General features: G+C 40.3%; 1 protein-coding gene across 3 annotated transcripts in view; it reads left to right on the top strand.

The window, feature by feature from the left end:
* Window positions 1-7,651: 7,651 nt before the first annotated feature.
* RBMS1 (RNA binding motif single stranded interacting protein 1) overlaps window positions 7,652-19,109 on the top strand; it is a 144,468-nt gene continuing 133,010 nt past the window's right edge. Inside the window, exon 1 of one of the 3 annotated variants that reach the window (XM_040069234.2) lies at window positions 7,652-8,034. In XM_040069234.2, coding sequence (XP_039925168.1) covers window positions 7,984-8,034 — 51 coding nt within the window. In that variant the 5' untranslated portion in view covers window positions 7,652-7,983. The remainder of the gene's footprint in view (window positions 8,035-19,109) is intronic. The other 2 variants (XM_040069233.2, XM_040069232.2) reach the window with 2 other exon arrangements.

Raw genomic sequence — 19,109 nt, 5'->3', positions numbered from 1 at the left:
GACAGAATGAACTTTTAAGGAAGAGAAGAACTATATTAAGATAAGGCCCATAATTTAGGAAACCAGAAAGATACTAAACAGTTAAACCTACAGATAAGAATTTAAAGTTTTTATTAGTGTATTCACTTATTTATGTTAGACACAACAAACTAATTAAGCTGGTCCAGAACTGGAGAAGTAGCCTTGGAATCAGAAAATCCAAAATTATGTTGAGGTTTTTTTCCCTAATATATATTCTTATTTTATTTCTATTGTTTGCAACAAAATTTATGTCCTTTATAATCTTGTTACAGTCACACAGACCTTTCTCATCCCAGTTTCATGTCTGAATGCACTCAAAAAATAGTTTCAAAAAAGTATTGTAAAGATTAATCAAAAGAATACTGTGACATTATCACAGTAAAAGGATGGCTTATAATCATCATAAATGTTTATTATTAAATGCAAAAGTGTTTGTCTTCTCAGTCAATAATTTGGCATGTCCTGAAACATCACAAAATGGACCCAGAAGAATCTCAATTTATCAGACTGACACTCTTCCTCTATCAATTTTCAGAAACAAGAAAACTTTTTAATCACCTGAGAAATATACCATAAGTGGGACATCTATCTGGGCCTTGCTCTTAGTTCCACAAATTCCCATCAGCATTGGCATTACCATCAGCCAGACAGAGGAAAATAAATGAAGCTGCTCAACTTTGCTTTGTCAGTGTTGCATGACTTGAGGACTATTTCAGCAGGGAATGCTGAGGCTTCCACAGCAGGATCATCAGCTAGAATGAATGACCCCAGCTTAACTGAAGAGCTGGCATTTCATCTAGACCACAGAGATGGATTCAAAGCCAGGGAAGAAGCTTCCATTTTTACAGGAGATTAAGGGTGCTGGCACTTCAATGTATTTCTGAATTATGCAGTAGAGACAAATCACCGATTAGTTCTGACAATATATTGCAGTGTTAATCTGCATGTACACAGGCAGAGTGTCCAGCATTTACAAATAGTTTGTGATAAACATGACAAATTGTGAATGAAGCTCACATACATGGACTATTTCAAAATGGCAATGCAGTCTGGTCCTTTTCTGAGAAAGATGTTTTCTGTGTGTAAAGAAAAACAAATAAAAATAGCACTGATAGGCACCTGCTGGGATAAATACTGTAAGTATTTGGTTCATATGATAAAGGGGTTCAAAAGTTCAATAAAATTACTTATTCTCTAGTTTCATTAAATTACAAATTTCAGACATCAAAAATGTAAAACCTAATATTGTATATTTGATTATGGGTAAATTGCCTATGCTTTTTGAATTATTCATGTGCTTTCTTAAGGAAAGAAAGCTCATGCAATTGTTTTCCCTATTCACCTTCAACATCCCTTATGCCATCATGATTTTTGAAGCCTTCCAGAGATTTCAGTGAAAGGTGATGGTAGAGCATAGGTCACAGGTAGGATAACTCTGAAAGCTGTTTGGAAGCCAGTAGGTGGGAAAGGGCAAGGAAGCTGGTGTGCTCCTTGAGAGGCCCCAGGTGGGGTTCAGCCTGGGCCATCTGGCCAGCCAGCACTTGAATTAAACCCGCTCACCCTTACGTGGGACCACACAAGGGTGTGGGGCAGCTCAAGGTGTTGCTGTGTGTGATGGAAGCAGCAGGAGGAGTTCGAGACACTGGAAAGGTTTGCTAGGTGGTTTATAAGCTGTGGAGCTTGTCTGAAATTACAGCTGTGTATGGATTAGAAGGTGGAAATTTCACGCTTTTGAATAGTTTTATTCCAGAAATAGGAGAATTTAGGGTCATATTGGAATGAAGCCTAATGGATGTATCCTTCACTTGCTTAAGATGTGTCTAAAGACAGTGCAATATGTCCCTAAAATCTTTAGAAACAAGATGGCTGTTGTCTCTGTTAATTAAAATTTCAAATTTTGTTTGCATGGCAGGAAAAAACCCCACGCTTATTCCATATTACCCATAAATGTTTAAAATCAATGTTTAAAATGTTTAAAATCAGGACCAGCCATGGCTGGTTGGTCAAGTTGGTAAAAAGACACCCGCAATTATTCTCATTATACTTCAGCCAAAGCAGTCTGGGCTTGGTGTTTAAGAAGAAAGGGGAGGAATGATAAATACTGCCCTGAAACTGAGATGAAAAAACTGGAAGGGAATGTCCTAGTGAAAGAATTGTAGCTGGTCAATATTTTATAGAGGTACAATTATTCTATTCCTTGTTCATCTGCTCGCATAGTGGAGAGAGACTATTGCCAGAAAGACTCCAGGATAGTTAGGAACTGTGAGGGATGGACATTTCTGATAAATAATATATGAATAGAAGTGGGATTTTTGGCTACCTCCACCCTAGAGTGAACACAGTTGTGTAATACAACTCACTTTTGCCATCAGGGAGAAAACTATTTACATAAAACATGTATTAAATAGGTTAATAGAGCTGGACCAATAAGAGGTGCTTCACAAGGTTTTATGAAGAATGCTGGAAAAAACCAAATTGCTTTTAGTATGCAATCATCTCTCTTAGCTGGGCATCTTGGAGTAAACTAGAATATAGAAAATACGGAAAATATAGAAAATTTCCCCTTATGTGAGAAAGGATACTGTACTCAGACCTATCTAAACACGAGGGAGATGTTATTACCCAAATTCATGGAGATATGTTTAGCTGCAAACACAAACTATTTTTCATGAGCAGTCTGGCAGCATCTTTTTTGGGCATCCATTGCCAATAGTGGGAGCATTGACTGCTGCACATGAAACCATGAAAGGGAAGGCTCAAATGCAGAAGCATATTAACTGCCTGTATGTTAGTGCCAGTTAAATACTTCACTTGCACAATCTTAGTGTATAGTCCTGTAGATTTTCAGAAGTGAATTACGGTGCCTGCAGCTGTCAGGAGCAGCTGAGCCGGGGCAGTGCATGGCTCAGCTGTAAGGATAAACAAGGGCACGCTACATTCAGCAGTGTTCCAGGGAAGCGCTGTTACACCAGGACAGCTACTGTAAAAGTACAGAATTGTAGTCATTCCGTTGAAATAAATATTTAAGGATTTGCTGAAAGGGTTAATAGCCACTAAAGCTAGAGAGCTGATTTAATTGATGACAACAATCAAGTGCTTTTCATCTTGGTGGCCCATGAACAATGGTCGTTTATTTAGCCTTTGTGCTTGAGTGTGGCCTAGTACGACCTAAATTGAAGAGTCTTTGATTTGTGTTGCAAAGCAGTCAAGGCCCTGTGATGGGGCTAAGGGTGGCATTACAAAAAGGAGGTTTTGCAAGTAATTGGAACAGTGTGTGTTGAAGGCGGAAGAGCAAAGAAGTTTTGGTGGACAGCTTAAACCTCACTGCATTTCTGCAGCCCTAACGTGCTGTCTGAGGATGTAAAATAGATTCTTGGCTTGTTAACATTTATATGTGAGTTAGGACGCAGTACCTGGCCTCTCTGCATCCACAATTGAGGCACTGGTACTGCTTCCATTTGTTTTAGTCCTTTTATGTGAATCGAACTCGGCAGATTCTTAGCGAGTGATTGTGGTGCCCTGCCAGGCAAAGAATGGGGTGAATGTTTGACACAGTTTGCAAACAGAAGTAAGGCGCAGGGTAATTTAGCGACTTGCTCACCCTCTCACCCACATGCTGTGGTACGTCTGGTTTCGAATAAAGATCTCCCAAAACTCAGGCTAGTATCTTAACTAGAAACAAAAAGCTTGTTCAAATATCCCTGAGTGTGTCGTAGTAATGACAATTTCAGCATAAACATGTCTGTCTCTTTCAGCTCAACCAATGCAAAGACCACAAATGGTGCAGAGTACAGCAGTTCCCTTGATTCCTGAAGCGAGATGGTTTAAATGCATTGCCCTCCTATTCTGCATTGCATTTGATTTTTTTCTGGCTTAGGGTAAAACTCCAGATGTTTAAATTAATCTGTACAGCATGAATGGGATTTCTCTTACAACACTATTAGGGTCAGTGCATAACCAGTGATGGGGTTCAACGGAGTTGCCCTGAAACTCCTCTGACATGGCAGCACATACAGCGCTTCTCAGGCATTTGCAGCAAGAACCCAACTTTGTTTTCATCATATTTTAATCACTCCTGAGCAGTTAGAGAATATCCATGATAAAGAAGTAATGTAAAGGAAATTGTAGTATTGTTTCATTAATACTCAGTGAACTCTGGCCATGGACAAAATTATAGAGTACAGTTTTCCTTAGCATTTTGTAGGAAGTCAACTTTTTACTCTTTTGGGTATCTACTTGCTTCTAGAATACACCTCAGTGTTTATCTTCCTTCTTAATCCTATATCTTTTGTGGTACAAAAATGTGGGGAGCATTTTAAACCTTGTGAGTATTTAATGATGACAGGAGTTGGTACCACCTAATGGCTTAAACTGTTTCAATTTAAAAGTTTTTATGTGCCCTTGCAACTAACTTAAAATCAGTAATTAAATCCAAACATTTCCATTAGTATGAAAAGTTAAGAAATTATTAATTCGGTTTAAAATTTCATTTGCAATGCCATCCTGTCTGTACTGCACAACTTGCATTCATATAACTAAGTTGGCTGAATAATCAATGTATTAAAAAGACAGAAGCGGATATTGTCTTGTGCGATGCTAAATTTGATTTTTTTTTTTTTCTGATCCAAGACTCTTTCATTGATTAATTCAGTAAACACCTTAAATATAATTAAAAAAATTAAAAATACTCTAACTGAAGCTCATGTAAATGATTCCAATAAAATTATTATATCTTCTAACCTTTTTCTAATAAAAACTGAGTATTATTTTCAAACTTGCAACGATCATCACTGGGATCACTGCACTGTAAAAGTTTGCAGTATTAAGTTACAGACTTATTTTTTAAATTCAATGGGAAATATTAAACTTTGAATTTTGAACTTCTTTAATGTCAGCTTCACAGATATTCCAATGGAAGTAGATCTTTAATTAGAAAATATTCTTGTTGAAAATGGAATCAAATTGGATTCATCATTATATTAACAGTGACACATGTTTGGAAATGAGATTATTCTTTAGAGCAAAAGACTTTGTTTGAGAAAGTTCTAAATCTTTGCAATGAGAGACTGGGAAATTTGGAGATCAGCTTTAGCTGTTATGGTTGCAATCAAATACTTCTCAGGCAGATTTGTTCTTTCATCACTTCCAGGAGCTGTTGTGGCAGAGTGCACTGCTGCTCCTCTCGCTGGCAGCCATCAGCCATTACCTATAACTTGACACAGTTAAGCTGGAGAGTGTTGCAATTGAAAATCCTGGGGTGGTACAGGCTGCGTTTCCCCCTCTCCTCGTTCCCTAAAGTTTTGTGTGGTTTCTTTCTTTCTCTCTTTCTCTCTCTTTCTTTCTTTCTTTCTTTCTTTCTTTCTTTCTTTCTTTCTTTCTTTCTTTCTTTCTTTCTTTCTTTCTTTCTTTCTTTCTTTCTTTCTTTCTTTCTTCTCTTCTCTTCTCTTTATTTCTTCTTTCTTCTTCTTTCTTTCTTTCTTTTCTTTCTTCTTTCTTTCTTTCTTTCTCTTTCTTTCTTTCTTCTTTCTTTCTTCTTTCCTTCTTTCCTTCTTTCCTTCTTTCCTTCTTTCCTTCCTTCCTTCCTTCTTTCCTTCTTTCCTTCCTTCTTTCCTTCTTTCCTTCTTTCTTTCCTTCTTTCTTTCTTTCTTTCCTTCTTTTCTTTTTTTCTTCTGGATGCTTCTCTCCTCATTCAGGATTGCACAATGCACTTGTGACAACCACAGTTGCTAGTTACATGAAGATGGATTCTAGGAAAACACTCTTTATTCCCAGATGTCTTCAGTATAATGTTTTCTTTCAGATCTCATTCTTTCCTTCTTCTCAGGAAAATCCCCACAAAGTGCATCCATCAGTCTTCATTTCTTCTTCTTGGTTTTTGTTTTGTTTTTTGTAGAAGGAAACTAAGTATACTAGCACCCGTAACCTGACAGCTTGAGAGGCCAGCACCACATTCTTTGTAGTTCAACCAAGAACTCCAGACCACAATTTGGCAGTTCTCAAAGCAGTCTACAACAGTATCCTCACGTATCTGGGCTGTAGTAACACATTTCCCCGTGAAGCTCTGAAACTTTGTTTCTGCTGTCCTCTGACCATGCACTACCCCGGGGCCATATTACCTGGCATTCTTCGGAGATAATTGCTGCCTGCGTGTTTTCCACTGCATAAACACCAGTAAACAGAAGACAGCTGATTTTAGCCACGGCCATTCCAGCTTCTCCAGATGCACATTCTTAACCCCCTCAAATATCTGATATTTCTGTTCTGCTCAGCTTTTCCCCAGCTTTAATCTTTGACCCTTTCACAGAGGACATTACTGACTCCTATGTTTTCTGTTTCTCTTTGTTTTCATAGTCATTCTAGCCATGTGCTAACAAACAAAAAACTACCCCAAAACAATCCAAACAAAGCCCCAAACCTAACCAAAACTCAATATCTCCCATGCCTTTTCTGGAGAAAACACCTTCTCCTAAAGGTGCAACTAGTCCTTTAATGTGTGTGCATCGCAAAACATGTACAATTCTCTTCCCTGGGAAAAAAAAAAAAAAAAAAAACCAAAAAAAACCCTTTTAAAGTGATTTTAACAGCTGGTAAGGAGAGCTGCAATGTCATTTGCGTGATTGTCCTCTGCTCAGCTGGAATTTGGAAGAATATCTGCAGTTACTCAGCCTGGAACAGGGATTCATGGCTGCACAAAGGCCGCCTTTGCTATCACACTGGGATGCCTTTACATCCTTCGGGTTTTTAATACTTCTTTCCGCTATTATCACATTTAGTTTGGCTGATGCTAATAAAACCGGGAGTTTTGGTGGACCTTATATACATTTTATGAATCAAACAGTGCTGCAAGACAAAAAATGATTTTGATTGGTGTGACAAAGAATCAGCTGAGGATCAGCTTATCTTTGGGTTGAAAATAGATGGATCTGTCAGAAGTAAACCCACTGGACTGAGTTTTTTACATACAACAGTAGAGCATAGTACGCTGCCAGTCCCTACTTCTAATGTTCAGGAAATTAACTTTCACAGAGAAAATATTCAAGTGAAAAAATATAGCTATTATTGTCTAGAACAGGAACGTTTCCTGTTGGACAACTCAGCACCGCTGGCTAAAGTACAAATTTAAGAACGTGCAATGGGCCAGACAGAGAATTTGGTCTGGCTTTGCGGTTGCTGCTCTGTAAACTGATTTTAGCACTGCAGTCTCTTCTGTTCCGGCAGATAAATGGACCCTGCACCGCCAGGCGGAAGTGAAGCCAAATTTGGTTTTCCAAAATTGTACCCAGTTTTCCCCTTGTGCCCTGCACCACCGCTCAGCAGCGGGATGCAGAAGAGGGAAGGCGGTAACAAAGCGCGGCCAGGCTAATTAGGTCAGAGCCGAGCCGGGCGCGATACGGCCGCTGCAGCCCTTCTTCTCCTCCTCCTCTCCTCCAGAACGTGGAAAGCCTCCGCTCCGATCCCCGCCGGGAACCGCAGCTTTCTCCGGCGCTGGAGCGGCCCCGGGGCCGAGCGGCGCCGCTCGCCGCGCCCCCGGCCCGGGGACTGCCCCGCCGCGGGGCCACGGCCGGGGCTCGCCCCGGGCGCCGAGCGGGGCTAAGCGCCTCCCCTCGCCCCTGCCCCCCGCCCCTCCGCCAGCCCTGCCCCGCCGCCTGGCACCGCCGCGCCGGCCCCCGAGCGCTCCCCGCGCCGCCGCTCCGCTGCCGCTGCTGCTCGGCCCGGCCGGGCGGGGACTTGGCAGGAACTCCCGGGCAGAGAGCGAGAGTGCCTGCCCCCGCTCCGCTGTGGCTTTTGGGTGGAGGAAGGTCTGAGCTTCGGCCGAGGAGCAGCAGCAGCCGCTGCCGCCGGAGAGGAAGAGGCAGGAGGGGAGAGAGAGACGGAGAGGCGGCTGGAGCCCCCCAAAGTACCCCCCCATCCCTGCACTGCAGGCTACATTTCCAGCTTCATGGCAAAGTGTGGAAACAGCAGATGTACCCCCAGTACACCACCTACTACTACCCCCAGTATCTGCAGGCGAAGGTAGGGTCCGGCACGCCGGGCGGCGCGGCGGGTCTGGGGCTGGCCCCGCTCCGGGCGGCCGGACAGGGCCGAGCCCGGGCGGGAGCCCCGCGGCCGGGGCACGGCCCGGGGGAGGCGGTCAGGCTGCACCGGGGGACGGAGACAGGAAAGAGCCGGCAGCCCCTTCCTGCCGCCGCCCCGGGAGTCCCCGCCGGGCTTCCAGCCCTTCCCCTCGCTCCTGACCGTGCAGTCTCCGACCCCGCTCCCCTCTCGCCTCTCCCCTCCCGCTGTCGGTCCCTCCTCTTCCCCAGGGCTCTCGGCGTGTCTCCTCCTTCCCAACCGCGTCCTCGGCCACCCCGCCGCAGAGCGGAGCGCCGAGGGCCGCGCTCCCGCTGCCTTGGCCCGGCGCGGCCCCGGAACGCGGGGAGCGGAGCCGAAGTTCGGCCGGCCGGGGCTGCCATGGCCGTGCCTCAGCCGCGGCGGGGCTGCTGTGACATCCCGAGGGGTGGCGGGGCGCGCTTGCTGCTGCGACGGGGATGGCCGTAATTGCGATTAAATACGGGCATTGGGGAAGCTGTCGGACTCGGGTGGATACTCATTGTCTGTGGAGTTAGACCTTTGTGAGCTGCCACCTCGCAGTTTTCAAACTGGATTAAAAAACGCGTTAAGGGTCCGGCTCGCGACGATTAATGTTGTACACGGTAGCTGCTGTTTGCGGGGATATTGATGTTAGTAGTTCTTGCGGTGGAGGATCCCTACCTTTCTCCCTTTCTCCTTCAAGTCTTTAAGGGCAGCCAGCCCCAGTGCTCTAGAAACATCATGCTGCAAACTGGCAGATGCAGAGGTGGTTGCATCAGCTGTCTGGAACATTTAGCATAAGCCTTTCCAACCACCAGTGACACTCCTCACAAATCAAAACAGACCCATATGAGGCTTCAATGTGTAATGTGTGAACTTTTTTTTTAGAGCTTATAACCGTGGTGTGGGTTTGGTTGTGGATTTTTTTTTTTTTTTTTTTTTTTTTTTTCCCCTATTGAACTGTTTTGGCTCTTTGGCAGTGACAGAAAAGAATTCCCTTCCCTTTATCTGCACACTTGATAAGCTCTTCTTTTTATTGTGTTTGTGTTACTGTATTGTGAAATGTATTTTAGACTCCTTGGCTGAAAAATAAATTCCATTTGACAGTCATGAGACATTTTACAAGGCAGCAATGAGGAGGCTTTGAAATGTGCTTTTGTATATATAGAAATTGATAGAAATGTGATGAGGGTCTTTAGGCGATTTGAAATTACTAATCTGTTAAATGTGTAATGAACATCAGGCTAAAGATGTACAGACCGTAGCCATTTAAAGATTAAGCTGCAGAGTAATCACTGCAGTACTGTTTACATATATATATTTAATGCATTATTTTAAAGAAAGGTGGAATGCCTAAAGGACAGCCTTTTGCATCACTTAGCTGTATGATTTTATGTACATTCTCAAATGAAGCAAATGTCTTTATTCAGAAACTTTTACCTTCATGGTTTTGTGTGGCAATAGTAAGTTGCAAATCAAGTACATATCATGGAATCTATATAAAGCAGTATCACTTGGCTGTTTTGACCTGTAAATAATTGAAGAGGGAGATAAACTCTAATAGCTTAAGGCAGTTAGTAAAGAATGATCCTAGAAATCCATGATCCTATGAGAAAAGATGATGGACCGTCTTTTGAAAATGTTTCCTGTACAGATAATTTAATATTGATTTGTATTACAGTCAATGACATCTTCAAACTGTCTTGCAGTCCTTGCTATAAAATTACACAGCCTGAAATTACATTGCTCTGTTTCAGCAGAGAGAACACAGAATCATTTGACCTACACACATGAAATGAAGTATCTGAGATCCAGTGGAAGTTTCCTGTTTTCAGAGATCTTGATTTTATAAAATAAATAAAAGAAAAATAGATGTCTCCTTGTAATAGATCCAGGGATCAGTGACGGTAGGTTTTGATACTCAAATATACATATATGCAATCTTCCCACTATGGATCTCCTCTGAACATGTAGAAATATTCATTTAATTCATAGTTTTTAGCTGTTCTATTCTTTGGGGCCTAAAACAGCTCTCTGTCCATTCTATGTCCACTCTTTCAGTAATTCTGGAGATATCACACAAGTGATAATAGAAGTGAATCGCCTTTGCTGAATGAAAGATGGGTAATTGTACATAATTCCCTACTGGGGGAGGTAGGAAAATCTCCTAAACTAGAAGTTCTGTTTCTCATCCTTATTTAAATAATGATGGAAAATCTGCTGACTAATAATCTGCAAATCAATAACAGGAGGTGACAGGAATTTCTTGAAGATGGATTTTTCTGTGCTCAAAAATACTCGTTAGGTTAATTGCATACATTCCTAATGGCTCTTAAGGTTAAAATGTTGATATGGTCAGCTATTTTAATTGATATTACTATGTTACAAATTTTAAAAACCAGACTTTTTATTTGATTGTTATGATCTTCACCATCTTATTCTTGGAGTATTCAAGCTGGTTCAGTGATACATTCTGGGAGGAAATACAGCATTTGCTGTGATTCAGCACCTCCCTCCCCCTAGTCTTAGGGAGCTCAGCGTCAAAAGAGATTAGTGAAACCATGGACTTAAATGAAAAGAACAAAATTAACATTGGAAGATGACTTTTAAAATGAAATATCATTATGGCAATGAAAACAGTTTGAAATGGCTTTAAATTGAAGCTTGTAAAACCTTCATTTTTAGGATAGTTTTTACTCTGGAATGATATTTTTGACATATCTGCTAAATTTTGTGTCTTCTAATGAGTGTATGTTTTAGGAGACTTCCTGTATTGCAGCATTATATGGATTGTCAGAGAGCATCAGAAATATTTTCCAAGTTCAATGGATGTTTTTAATGGTTTACGTGCTTTCTTTAACCATATTTCTGTAACATTCCTTTTCAAATTTCAACTCAGTTGTATTTAATCTCCATACTTGAAGCTTTACTTATGATTGAGAGATTTTCTATTTCAACACTTTGGAAAGATATTTTCATTAAGATTACATGTGTTCTACCAGTGCTTAAAGGCCTGTCTGCCCAGGAGTAAAACCTGGCTGTGGCAGACAGAGTACTGGAATATTTAACAAGACAGAGTACACATAAACAAATACAAATGTATAGAGACATGTTTAGGCCACAATCCGTTTGCTTTGGTCAAACAAGAAATAAAAGTGCGTCTATGTTTTGTTTTCCCATATCAAATGGAATTCAGGGTCACAACGCACACACCAGTTTACAACTAAATGGTGCTAACTACCAGTATTACTGGTATTCCCTTGGAGAGTAATGTGGCAATATGAATAATTCCACTAGTAGGCTTCTGTATCATAAAGGAAAGCTCTTTGTGTGAGGGAGAGTTCATAGAAGATGGCAACATTTCTTATAGATAGCATGGCTTATCTAAAGTGCAAGCGTTTAGTAGTAGTAGATACCTCTGTGATACTTGAATTCTAGTTATTTTGTATGGTATTAGGTAACAAAACCTGGAACTACTTAAGTCTTGTGAATCTTGCTAAATTATCTTCGAGTGGGCTTTGAACTTTATCATTTGGTAGCTGCAAAACTGGTGCTTTGGTGGCTCTGAGAAGAACCAATATTTCTAGAAGTTGTGTGGGTTTGTAGGCAGGACTGTAGATGGATATAAACCGTAGTGAGCAGGCAGATTCTGCCATATCAAAACCTTCTTCTCAGGCTGTTGAGAGCAAACTTTAAAATGGAAACAATTTTTATCCAAGCCTGTTGATGGCAGAGTAAGAAGGAAATCAGTTAACTGTATTAAACAAAGTAGACATGAAACTGTCTTATTAGCAGACACTGGCTAAGCTGCAGTTTAGTGTCAGTATATGAAATTAATAGACCGATGTAGAACCTTCTTCTTGTACAGCAGAAGTAGGACCTGCTAATTGTTTGCTGCTATTGTGTACCTTGGCACTGTATTCTTCAGCAAGCACAGGTCTGTCACCCTTTAAAAAGTTTCAGTAGCTTCTGAGCTGATTTTCATCAGCATCAATGATTACTAATTCTAATCAGTTTAGTTAGATTTATTCCATATGCACTAAGACTGCAACATCTGTACATAGTATAAGACAAGTTTACAGTAAAGCAGAGCTCACGTGTTTATGAGGTTGGACAGAAGTAATTTACTCATTTTATATTCTGAGGGGTTGCATTCATTGTCCCTATTTGGGATCTCTGTGGTTCTTGACTGAGCTTAGAAATTCTTTGAAATAAAAGAAAAAGACCCCACAGGTTAGTTGTGGGCAAACTTTTTTGTTACCTGATCCCATTATCCTCCTCAGCTTCTTGAATGTGTTCTCTCCCAGTCCAGACAGGCTTTAGGTTTATTGTGCAACTATCCAAAGAATTCCTTCCAAAAATGTACTATACTGTGCAAGGGAAAGAATTGTAAAAATCTACCCATTTTAAGAAAAACTTGAACATTTTGGTGGTAAGGTAATCCCTCTGACTCTATAGAATTATTTCAGAGGATGGAAAATAGAGAAAAATTAAGAGTATTACCTAGAAAGAGCATTTTCTCTTCTTCCAAACATCCCAGTCCAAAACTGAGAACATTTGTTTACATCCATACATCAGGCCAATAACTTTTTGTCACTGGTCACAATGATTGTTCTATGTAATTGTTCCAGCCAGTTTGTTTTGTTAGGGGTATCTCTATCCTTGTCCCAGTTATAGCTACTTTGAACTTCTAAGGTTCAGTTCAGGTAGCCTGTGATGAACTAGAACTATGCCCTTCAGAAAGTATTTGTAGAAACACTTTCTGGAATAATGCTTATATATGCAAAAACCTCTCTAGGAAGGGCTTGAGCAAAGTTCATACAAAGCTCTGCAAGTGTTCTTATCATGTATTTTGGTGTACATTGTTATAATTCTAAATAACTGATAAAGGAACATGAACTGTAGAAACACTTCACACCATCATTGTCCCAAAGACTGGCTTCATTGAAGTCAACATGGGTTTTGCCTTTCATTTCAGATAAGCAACATTTACTAGAACCTTGATTTATGGTTGGGTTATGCTGATCATGCTTAATTTGGAGGTGATTTGCAATGCCATGATGGTCATTATCTTCAGAGGAGCAGAAGTTAGGCAGTGCAACATAGAGATTGTGTGATTGGGGCTGGAATGAAGGAAAAACAGCAATGGCATCCATAAGGTGTGTTAATTTTGTATTTTCCTCCTACAGAATCCTTTAGAAAGAGTTTTTTAAAAGCTATAACTTTCCTCCCTGAATCCAGCCTCCATATAGAGAGTGGTGTTATAAATAAGCATCATGCTATGGACTGAATTTGCAAATGACAAAGCAAAAAATATTTGCTCCGTTTAATCAACAGTGGAAATTACAGGTTCTTATTAGCTTTGTAGTTTCTCAAAGTTTGAGACTAAACTCATCCCTAGAGTACCCCACGCTTGTGGCTTAATTTGATACTGTGTGATTTGCCTCATTTAACAAATGTCAACAAAATCTCGGTCCCTCTTTGTGATTCTGTTGTAACTTTACTGCAGACATATGAGCAGATCCTGAGTCTGAAAGTCTTAACGGACTGACTTTAACAGGAAAGTGATAAACCTATATATGACTTGAAATAGTCTTGAGACATTTATTCAGTGCTGTTTTCCTTTTGTATTTGATTGTTAACCCCCTTCAGGCACTTGATTTGTGAATGTGAAGTTTATAACCAGTAGGTAGGCAACAGCTGTAAGAAGCCAGCATTACACAATGTCTGATTTGTGTTGGTGTATTTTCTAGCTTTACACTCAGCACAGGATCCCAAGGCAGTTATGAAAGGTGTGCAATAAGTTTGTGTGCGGAGAAGCTAATTTTCTTTGAATAAAACAGTTCTTTAAAAGTATGTTTTCTTAAAAAAACTCAGCTGGTACTCTTCCTAATGATAGTAGTTATTATTATTATTATTATTATTAAATTATTATTATTATTATTACTTTTAAACCAGAATTGAGCATGCTATATACTTCTAAATACTTTGCTTCTGGTTAGAGCATAAGTTTCTAAGTCTCAGTCTCAAGGATGAAATTTCCTTAATAAATTTCTGAGCTTCCACTCAGTGTTGAAAGAACAAAGAAAAGTTAGGCAAAATGATTCATGTTTTCCAATGAAGAATAATACAATGTAGTAAAGCATTGTTTTCTAAATCTATTTTTCTATAAAACAGTACCTTTAAGAAATATATATTTTTAGTATATACATCAAAAAAAACACCTTGGACAAAATTTTTCATCTGCTTTGAAGTCCAAGTAACAAAGTTTGATTTATTAATGTTGATAGTAGATGCACCACTCAAAGGTAATTGATGCTACTACTAACACAGTGCTCCTAAAGAAAGAAATATGATTGTGGTAGTAATAATACCTTTATAAAGTAGTAAAACCTTGTGTTTGAACAAAGGTGTACTAATAAATGGGAAAATATATCTTGGTGCAGTAATATATTTCAGTTTCAGTCTTCCATAATCAAGAGCAATTAACAATGGTTTTAAAAAAGAAATTGTTTTTCATTAAATCATGCTTTTGGTTTGATAAATAGTCCCTTGATGATGTATGCTCAGATTTTGCTAAAATATACTTGTTTTTGTTCAATTGTATAGACTTGTGGCCTGTGCAAAGTAGTATCCACAACTATTTTTATTGGAAAAACTCCTGCTTTGCTAAAAAAGTGAAAAATATTGGAAAAGCATGTTGATAAAAATCTGTTCTATTTGAGTTTGATTCATTTCAGTCAAAACAGACACAAAACAGATTCAGGTCACATTTGCTGTGGTTAAATAGATGATAATTATTGTCTGACTTCATGCAACTTCTTAGTCTTCCTCAGCTGAAAATACTGAGATCCGCATTAAAATGTCATTTCAGTAAGTTCTGAGCTGAATTATGTTATCTCAGAATTGAGGAAGACAAAGAGCTTGGACATGGGTAGGCATAAGCAGATACAGGGCTCACTTGTTCCATGGTAGCTTTTGGAGCACTGTATTCTCGTTCCTGGTCTGAGATCGTAAGAACAGATTCAGTCACAGTTGCTCTGACTTGATGAAAACATTTCAAAATATATTTGAGTTAAATATCAGCATGCATATAAGGCCTGTGAGAAATGCTTCAGAATCATTCCAGGTGGATAAACAGAGCTTACAGATACAAAATGGAACACAAGATGTTTGCTGTGACTCCTGTGCATTGAGAGGGAGGTATTGAGGTTTTCTAGAGAGATAGAGTGAACGGGCTTCACTTTGTGGATTTTACAACAGGTTAAGAAATGAATTCCTGTGCTTGTCTCTTGGCAACACACGCTGACACGATTTCCACAGCAGTTTCTAGGCTGTGGTAGTATCTGTGACCTCTTCTATCCCTCAGGCCATAGCTACATGATCACTTTAATTTTACATAACCATGCAGAGCAGCCAGAAAGGGCAATCTTGTCTTCCCCATTGCTCCCAGCAGCCATTCCTGTCCCTTCCCCTGTTCTGGCCCTAGCATTTGTATGATTGGTCAATGAGCTGAACCAAGAAACCAGTCTGGCTGAAAACCAAGGCCAAACCCCCAGCTGCAGTACTTTTTACAGTGGAGCAGCTCATGAGATACTTAAGAAGTTTGAGATTTGCATGGCTACGGGTGAAGCTGTCTCCAAAGGAAGTGCCCCCGCTTTGGGTCTCACTTTTGCCTGATGCAGTGGTGCTGCGTAGCTCTTCTGGATAAAAGGTTTTCTGGGGCCTTGGCCAACGGGGCTGCTGATTACACATAAACTTGCTGATTGCACATAAATGCAGATAACTGTTAACATAATTTTTCAATGATTTTGTCTTCTTTTTTGTTGTTTTAAATGGTGTTAGATGTTGGTGCACTAAGTGTTAAAAAATCTTTTGAGTCTGCCTTTCATTCTTAGGACCAATGATCGTGGAGGTAAGTGTGAAATAATTTGCTGAGAGGGCTTAAGTTAGCTATAGGCCCGGGAGGAAAGAAAGAATCAATGTAAATGAAACTTCCAGAGGCCTTGTAGCATAGTGTTACATCTAACTTTCCATTTTCGGCACAGTGCAACATTGATATTTTATTTCATTCTGGGGAAAGAGGGGAGAAGGCTGGCACTTCAAATTAGCAGCAGCTGCAGAATTAAGACAAGGGTGTTAGTGACTCATTTGGAAAAGTACTAGCTAAAACATTCTGTCTCCTAGAGAAAACATTAAAGAAGGGTTTATGGCACAAACTTTGAATTTTGTGAATAGTGTCAGTGACCCTGTGGTTTCCTTGGGGTAGCTTTCCTGATTAGTGACCATTTGCTTTTGACTATGCACATGGAACTGAGGGATACGCAGGGACATTTTGGAGGGCGAAACATGCCTCCTGTCAGGGTCAAAGACTCAAGAAGGCCTCTTACTTCTTTTTACCCAGGCAGTCGTCCAAAAGCTCAGATTATTATTGTTCCAGGTTGCTGGGAAAAAGGGCTATACGTAGTAGTTTCTTTGATGCGTTTTAATAAATGACACAGCAGTCAAACTCCAGTTTCCCTGAACACGGGGAACTTGGGCCATAGAAGGAGTTTCTTTGTTCTCAGTCCCAAATTTCTTTCCCCAATTCACTTTTCTCACTGCTCAGGCCTTTTACTGCAGTGTATTCACAGTGTTTATATTTAGATTGTTCTCTACTCTTTCCACATCTGTTTTTTCCCTTTTTCCTGATGAATATGGGTATTTCCCTGTTTTATGCCCAGGTCCTACAAATGGCTTTATTTAGAAGAGCAGGCTATTTTAAGAAGAGAAGACTAAGGGGAGATGTAATTGCTGTCTAAATGTATCAAATAAAAATGCATTGGAAAAAAGTGGAGACAGACACTTCTTGGAGATGCATGGGGATAGGATCAGAGGATAATTCAGGCAGGAAGGGACTCCAGGAGCTCTCTAAATCAGCCTTCTGCTCAAATCAGGTTTGTCTAGAAGATCAGACCAGGTTGCTTAGAGCATTATCCGGTCTGTTCTAGAAAGTCTCCAAGGATGGAGATGCACACAGCCTCTCAGCACAACCTGTTTCATTGCTAGCTATTCGTGTAGTGATTTTTTTCTTTATTTCCAGATTGAAACTCTCTTTTTTCAACTTGGGCTCATTGACTTATTCTCACACCACGGACCACAGTAAGAACCTGGCCCCTTCTGCTTGATAACCTCCTCATAAATTTCCATTCTATAAATGGAAAGCTGCTATTAACTCCCACCAAAGCCTCTATTCCTCCAGCCTGAACAAACCCAGTTCCTTCAGCTTTTCACAGAATATGTGATCCAGCCCCCAGCCATCTTGACAGCCCTGCACTGAACTCACTCTGTCTTATCAGTTCTGTTTACTGGGGGCTCAAAACTGCATGTGGCATTCTGAATGGAGCCTTTCAAATGGGGGAAATGCAGCCCAGCAGGAAGACCAGAGCACGCTGCTGGCTTATGCTTGGCTGGCTGTCTGCCACAGCCCCCAGGTCTGTTCCAGCAGAGCTGCTCCTCAGCCAGTCAGTTCTCAGCTGACTTCATTTCAAGGCACTCTTCCTTTACAGGTGTGGAACTTGCACTTCTCTGAGGTAAAAATTTTAAACACACCAGTCCCAGTAGAGTGACTCGTAGTGCTCCATGTGGTCCAGGCATGACATTCATTGTGCTCTCCCCTTGTCTACAGAGCTGGTAGTTTTATCAGAGAGGGGAATAGGCAACAGGTTGCAGCACTGTGGACAAAATTAGGACATAAGGAAATCGTAATTAGATATGAAGAAATGTCTTTGGGTTTTTTTTCACTGTAAGTATGACCTGAAGGTACTGAGAGAGGTTCTGGAATCTCTCAGAGATGGTAAAAAGCTCAACTAGACAAGGTCCTAAGCAACCTGCTCTCGGAGGGAAGTTGGACTGTATGACCTCCAGTCGTCCTTCCCAAACTGGTGTGTGATTCTGTAAGCTGGCCCTGGTAGCCATCCACCAGCATAAGAGGCTCTAAAGAAACTGTTACTGTTCCTTCCATGTTCCATCCTTGTAAGCTGTGCTATGGAATTTGGAAAGGAGGAGTAGAGAAGGAAATCCCTTTTTCTGTTTAGCAGAACATGCATGATACAAATATGCAAATGACATTTCAATAATCATAAATCATGCAAATTCCCTTATCCCATTTTAGCAAATACCTTGTTTAAGCTGCTTAAAATTTGAGGTTTTAGGTTTGTCTATTTATTTTTCTCCTAGCAGAACATTATAGCGCTACAAAATTATGCTGTAAATTGTGACAGACTTGTACACATTCTCATACCAAACTACTTTCTTTAGGATAACATTTCTTGTTCCTGTATCAAATCTGAATATGTTGATAGGTTTTTGTCTGAAACATGGATTAAAAATTAAATAAAGCAATAATTAACCCCCAAATCTTGTTTCTTTCCAAGCAGACATTATTCAAAGGTACAGCAGAACACTGAGGAAGGCAGTATTCTTTCTAGTAGAAAGAAATTGGAAGAATTGCCATGTTCCTATTGCTTCTCACTAACGGTTCTGCTATATTTCACATGAGTTTTCTTCCAAATTACAGTAAGTTCATCAGCTGCAGGAGCTATGGATACACTAAAGGCTTCCAAAGCCACCCACCCAACTTCTTTAGCTCGCTCTGCTTTTATTAGCACTTCTTTCTAGTGTCTTTTATATACTCTCCCCCAGATTTTCTAAGAATTTTCAATGGCAGGTATAATAATAGGAACTCACATGTTCCCAGATCCTGGAGTTAATCTTAAAGATGCTGCTTTTACTAGATCTTAAAAAATATAAAATCACAGCTATGGTTGTCAACCAGATTGGTGATGAGAAAAACATGTAAAACCCACCAAATGTCAGTTCATTTTTACACTGCTAACTAAACTGATCATAGTTGTCCATTAATTCTGAAAATAAGGTTTCTTTTTAGGAGCCAGAATATAAATTTGGGCACCTAAAAGAAGTTTCCAGTCAAACACTTCTTTGTTTTTTTCTTCGTCCTGGAGTGTTTACCTTGATGG

The sequence above is a fragment of the Hirundo rustica genome, chromosome 7 (genome assembly GCF_015227805.2).
Source record: "Hirundo rustica isolate bHirRus1 chromosome 7, bHirRus1.pri.v3, whole genome shotgun sequence".
NCBI lineage: Eukaryota > Metazoa > Chordata > Aves > Passeriformes > Hirundinidae > Hirundo > Hirundo rustica.
Note: the sequence above shows the minus strand (reverse complement) of the source record. Positions and strands in the feature narration are given on the sequence as shown.